Source organism: Nansenia antarctica (assembly GCF_963989245.1).
Source record: "Nansenia antarctica genome assembly, chromosome: 8".
In the NCBI taxonomy this organism is placed as follows: domain Eukaryota; kingdom Metazoa; phylum Chordata; class Actinopteri; order Argentiniformes; family Microstomatidae; genus Nansenia; species Nansenia antarctica.
In genome coordinates this window covers 59,504,319-59,510,663 of record NC_137678.1, presented here as the reverse complement: position 1 = coordinate 59,510,663, position 6,345 = coordinate 59,504,319, and the positions used below count along the sequence as shown (strand labels likewise).

General features: G+C 52.7%; 1 protein-coding gene across 1 annotated transcript; it reads right to left on the bottom strand.

Annotated features, from left to right (window-relative positions):
- Positions 1-619: 619 nt before the first annotated feature.
- On the bottom strand, positions 620-4,532 carry LOC308164505 (RAD50-interacting protein 1-like; the record flags this gene model as incomplete). Its single annotated transcript, XM_080538578.1, has 10 exons — positions 4,446-4,532; positions 3,965-4,075; positions 3,618-3,843; positions 3,191-3,328; positions 2,443-2,537; positions 2,189-2,284; positions 1,973-2,043; positions 1,432-1,618; positions 1,079-1,197; positions 620-827 (listed from the first exon to the last, which is right to left on the bottom strand). The coding sequence occupies exons 1-10, from the start codon at positions 4,515-4,517 to the stop codon at positions 620-622; spliced, it is 1,323 nt and encodes a 440-aa protein (XP_080394704.1). The 5' UTR covers positions 4,518-4,532.
- Between the last annotated feature and the right edge of the window lie 1,813 nt (positions 4,533-6,345).

The following is a 6,345-nucleotide window of genomic DNA, read 5'->3' as shown; positions in this document are numbered from 1 at the left end:
GTCCTGTTATCAAACACATCACACCGCTTAAAACAGCAGTGGTACGGTCTCCTAGCTCTGGTACTGAGAGGGAGGGCGGGAGGGAGGGAGGGGGGGAGGAGAGGATAAAGGAGGGAGGGGGAGGAGGGAGGGAGGGGGGGGGGAAGAAAGAGGTAAGAAGGGAGGGAGAGAGGTGGGAGGGAAGAGGTAAGAAGGGAGGGAGAGAGGTGGGAGGGAAGAGGTAAGAAGGGAGGGAGAGAGGTGGGAGGGAGGGAGAGAGGTAAAGAGGGAGAGAGGTGGGAGGGAGGGAGAGAGGTAAGGAGGGAGGGAGGAGAAGTCCACTCCTCTGAAGAACCGTTCAATCCAGCACTTCGTCCTGTGTGTGTGTGTGTGTGTGTGTGTGTGTGTGTGTACCAGATCTCCATGGCAACACACAGACAGCCACGGGAGGGTCGGTCCACCAGGGAGAAACAGCTTGTTGACTCCAGACAGTCTCTAGTCCAGTCAGCAGGGCCTGTTCCCATTGGTCGTTGTGGTCCGGTGGTCCTACCTGGTCTGGTCCAATCGGGTGTGAGGGAGCTGTGGGCCTTCCTCTTCCTGGTCCCTGTGACCCCCTGTGACCCCTGACCTCTGACCCCGGTCACTGGCCGGGCCAGGAGGCGCGGAGGTTGAGCAGGATGAGGACGTCGCAGGGCGCGAGGCGGAACACCCACAGTTCGTTGAGGGCCGCCACGGGGGAGGGCTGCTGCTGTCCCTGGGGGGTGTCCCCCTCCCCCTGCCTCAGCACGTCACGCAGCAGCAGGGCGGAACCCACGTTCAGACAGAGCAGGATGCAGGCCTCCTTCACACTGGAGGGGAGGAGGGGAGAGAAAGAGAGATAAGGCCTTCTATACACTTGGGGGGTGGCATGGTGATACACAGAGAGAGAGAGACAGAGAGAGAGAGAGAGAGAGACAGAGAGAGAGACAGACAGAGAGAGGCACAGAGAGAAAGAAAGAGACAGACAGAGAGAGGCACAGAGAGAGGCACAGAGAGAAAGAGAGACAGAGAAACAGAGAGAGAGAGAGAGATAGAGAGAGAGAGACAGAAAGACACTCACTGTTTGAAGAAGTTCTCGGGTCTCTTGCAGTAGTGTCCAAACAGAGGGAACAGGTTCCTGGTCATGTCAAACTGCAGTTGGGCTGCCCCGCCCTCGTTGAAATGGTTGTACAGGATCACCTGAGACACACACACACACACACATACACACACACAATTAATGAGGTGTGTCACAAGGTGCATCACGCTGACACTCCCAGACAGACATCTCACTTGCTCACTTGCTTAATCAAATGTATCGATTGTAAGTCGCTTTGGAATAAGGCGTCTGCTAAATGCCAAAAATGTCAATGTCAATGTAAAATGTAATCTCCAGACAGACAGACAGTCAGACAGACAGACAGACAGTCTTACGTCCTGGTAGAGGTAGAGGTCCAGGCGGTCGGCCAGGCCCTGCCAGGCGGAGTGGAAGAGCGGCAGGCAGAGCAGCTGCTGCTGCAGGCGGAGCAGGTGGTCCCTCAGGCAGAGCATCATGGGACACGGAGCGGAGCTGGACAGAGACATGGTGGCCTGGTCGCTCTGGGAGGGCAGGGACAGCCATCTGAGGGGGGGCGGAGGGGGAGGGAATACAGAGGGTTTACATCAGGTAAAATTGTCTTATCAACAACGTTTGCAGGAAAAGTGCTATAACAAATAAAAGTTATTATTATCATTATCAATCAAATGAATAAACCTAACCCTAACCCTAACCTAATATTTATAACCTTAACCACTACCAGTACCCCCCCCCCCCCCCCCCCCCCTCCTCCCTCCCAGACAGAAATTGCCTGCGTTCGTAAATTCGCTGTGGAATCTGATCAGCGCTCATGGAATGCCTCTTGTCCAAACAAATGACTTGGTCCCGTTTATGACTTTGAACCCAGTGTGTGCTCCGGCGCTCTCAGAGCAAATGTACAAACGCACTCGTGTCCATCTCCTGTAAGTACTGCAGCAGTAGCCAACAGGATGAGCTTCTACAGAAAACATCTTGACCGACCCACCCACACCCACACCCACACCCACACCCACACCCACAGCCACACCTACACCCACACCCACTTAGGCCACGCAGTCTGGCCCTTTAACCCCTAACCCTGCATAGGGAGGCTGTGTCCCAATAAAGCGTTCTCACCACGTTGTCCCCCAGCACGGTGCTGATGTAGTTGGCAGCGTTCAACACGGCGCCGTAGCGAGCGCCCAGCGGACAGCGAGACTCCTCCTTCATCACCTGTCAGAGGGGCAGAGGTCAGAGGGTTAGGGTTAGGGTCGGGGTCAGAGGGTCAGAGGATAGTACGGTTAGATAGAGGGTCTAGTAACCTAGGGTTAGAGGTCAGAGGGTTAGGGTCAGGGGTTAGGGTCAGAGTTAGGGTCAGGGGTCAGGGTCACCTGGGTCAGACGGATCCGGAAGTCGTCCACCAGTTCTCGCTGCAGCGCCAGGAAGCTCAGCTGGGCCCGCGGGGACGGGAGGGACCGGTACCTGTCTGGAGGGGGGGGGGGAGACAGGTAGGGAGAGAGAGAGGTAGAAAGAGAGAGAGAGAGTGGGACAGAGAGAGAGGGACAGAGAGAGAGAGGTAGAGAGAGGGACAGAGAGAGAAAGGCAAAGCAAGTTTATTTGTATAGCACATTTCATACAACTATGTAGATTTGTGTGTCATCCGCATAGTTGTGGTAGGCAATTTTGTTCTTTTTTATGATGTGTCCCAATGGAAGCATGTAGACATGAATAGAAGGGGGCCAAGGATTGATCCTTGGGGAACCTCACATGATTTTAATTTGTCGGACACAAAGTTGCCAATGGAGACAGTAGTAGCTTCTGTCCTGTAGGTAGGATCTAAACCAGTTTAGGGCAGTGCCCGAAAAGAGTCAGAAAAGAAAGAGAGAGAGAGGTAGAGAGAGAGAAACAGGCGGAGAGAGGGAGAGAGAGAGAGACAAGTAGGTGTGTGTGTTCCTACCAGTGATGACCAGTAACAGAGAGAGAGAGAGAGAGACAGACAGGTAGGTGTGTGTGTGTGTGTGTGTGTGTGTGTGTGGGTGTTCCTACCAGTGATGACCAGTAACAGAGAGAGAGAGAGAGAGACAGACAGGTAGGTGTGTGTGTGTGTGTGTGTGTGTGTGTGTGTGTGGGTGTTCCTACCAGTGATGACCAGCAGGAGGGTCATGAAGGTCTCAGCACAGTCAGGAGCCTTCAGTTCGTCCATGTCGCTGATGTCTCTGTACTGGGAGCTCCACGCACCCTCAGACGACAGCATCGCATCCACCTTCTCCACCGCCACTACACACACACACACACAGACACCCAGACACCCAGTTACAACCACACACACACACACACAACCCCAAAAATATATCTTTCTTCTTTTAGCACGAAGACTGCCAATGGCCCCGGGCCTGAGCTAGATTACTCTTCCTGCTACGACGTCGGCTAAATGCCAAAAATGTAAATGTAAACCAGACACACACACACACACACACACACACAGTCTCTTCCTCTGGCAAGCACACACACACACACACATACATACATACATACATACATACACACACAGACACGCTCCACTCACTCTTCCTCTCCACAGTGAGCCACTTCAGCAGCACGGCCTCGTCCAGCAGGATGTGCAGCGCCCCCTGCAGGGTGGGGGGGTAGGCGTGCGTGCTGCGCAGCTCCCGCTCGAACTGCAGCACCTCGTCCACCAGGTGGCAGAAGAGGGCGTCGTCGTAGAGCAGCCGCGGGGCGTCGGACGCCAGCTTCTCCGTGGCCAGGGTGAGCAGGCCGCGGCACAGCTCCACCTGGTGGTGGGGGGGAGTAACTGCATGAGATGTCTGGATTCTAGAACCATCTATTCTAACAGAACCACCTATTCTAGAACCATCTATTCTAGAACCACCTGTCCTAGAGCCGTCCTCTGACCTTGGCGTTGACGTTGGCGCCAGCCCGGTCCAGGATGGGCTGGATCTTCTCCTCCATGAAGGCGGAGCTGTTACCCATCCACATGAGGACCTGGGTCAGGTACCACTCTGGCTGCACACACACACACACACACACACACACACACACACACACACACACGGTCAGAACAGACAGACAGACAGACAGACAGACACACACACACACACACACACACACACACATAACATTTAGGAGTGTGTGTGAGTGTCCTTTCTGACCTTGTATGACTGAGTGAGTGAGTGTGTGTGTGTGTGTGCGTGTGTGTGTGTGTGTGTGTGTGTGTGTTTGTGTGTGTGTGTCGGTGTGTGTGTGTGTGTGTGTGTGTGTGTGTGTGTCGGTGTGTGTGTGTGTGTGTGTTTGTGTGTGTGTGTCGGTGTGTGTGTGTGTGTGTGTGTGTGTGTGTCGGTGTGTGTGTGTTGTGTGTGTGTCTGTGTGTGTGTACCTTGTCCAGAGAGTTGGTCTGCCGGTTGCCAGTGAAGTGGTAGCGGAACCTCTTGCTGAGCGGGAGGAGCATGATCTGGATGGGCAGCGAGAGGGGCGGAGTGAGGGGCTCGCCCAGGCGCGAGGGCGCCTCCTTCTCCGATAAGAGGTCATCACTGAGAGACGGTCGTCAAGGAAACAGACCCGGTTTCTGTCTCAGTCAAATGTCACGTGACATCATCACATAGGTCATAGGTCAGAGTTCGTACAAACAACGTCCTCCCTAACAGAACTGTAACAAACTATATGTACATATTGTACACAGACACTATTAGCAGGGGTGCACATAACTTTTTGGGGCCAGTGCTCAGAGGAGCACCTAGGGATGCTGCTTGGTGCTCCCCGAGCTCGCGAGTCACGACCCGTCCCACAGGATGGATAAAAAAGGGATACATGGATAACTTGTATTAGCAAAACGACATTTATTCATAAATAAAGATGAACGAACAAATTATTGTGTGCAAAACAAAAGAAACAAATGCAAAATCAAATGACTGCTCTTTAAGCATGAAAGTCTGTCAGACTCCTTTAAACACAATGAAATCAACTGACATCTCTTTAAGCACTGCTCTGTTCTGTAAACACTGAAATCAACTTTTCAACAAAAATGAATGAATGAATGAATGAATGGTCTTTATTGTCATTGCTACAGTACAGGTACCAAACAAAGAAATTTAGGAGGGGTGGCTCCCCTGGTGTTAGGAAAGAAAAAAAATCACTTTTAAAAAAATCACAAGAAGGGAAGGAGCTGGTTTACATAAATAAAGGCTATGTACACTATCCACTATACTATACTGTACAGATAGACGACTAGGGTTGTCATATTGCACAATTGTTATTGCACATTTATTTAAAGTGTCGCAGTTTGCAGGCTTGAAATGTACATATTTGTGCCTCAGCACTACACCTGATTTTTTCAGTCCAGCAGCTGCCATCAATCCGTCCAGACTGTCCAGGGCCCAGAACCTAGGTCTTTGCTGTGTTCAGGGCCTGGACGGCCCTGTGGTAGAAGCTGTTTTTCAGTCTGTTTGTCCTTGCGGCCAAGGTCCTGAACCGCCTTTTCGAGGGCAGCCGGGTAAAGTGTTCGTACCCAGGGTGGGTTGGGTCCCTGGAGATCTTGGAGGCCTTCCTGAGACAGCGTGTGTTGTACAGCTCTTCCAGAGAGGGGAGGGGGGCGCCGGTGATCTTCTGGGCTGTTCTCACGACTCTCTGTAGCGCATTTCTCTCCGCGGTTGTGCAGCTGGAGAACCAGTTGCAGATGCCGTAGGTGAGGATGCTCTCCACTGCGCCGCGGTAGAAGGTCACCAGTATCTCCTGCTTGCTGTGTTCCTTCCTGAGGACTCTCAGGATGTATAGCCGCTGTTGTGCCTTCTTGATGGTGGCTTTTGTCTTGTCCTTCCAGGTCAGGTCATCCCGCATGTGCATCCCCAGGAATCGGAGGGTTGAGACTCTCTCCACGCTCTCTCCGTCGATGAGCAGGGGCTGGATCTCGGACTTTTTCCTCCTGAAGTCTACGATGATGTCCTGGGTCTTTGACTTGTTCAGCAGCAGGTTGTCCATCGAGGAAGGCCTGAGAGGAAGCCGGAAGCCAGGGTACTAAGTACCTTCTCTTCCAGTTGTTTGTAGTGTTGCTGCTGTCTTCTCAAGTCACTCCGGTCTACTGAGTGCGCTTAGCTAGTCCTAGTTCTGTTGGTTCCATAGCCCTCTTCCCCTCTACAGACTTTTGCCACAATGTGCTTTCTCCCTATCCCTGTTCTTCTGACACTCAGGAGGACACCTAGATGCTACATCCCCCCTCGAAAACCTTCCAATCTCATCTACCCACCTCTTTCTACTGACCATGACTTTATCGCCGCAGGCGG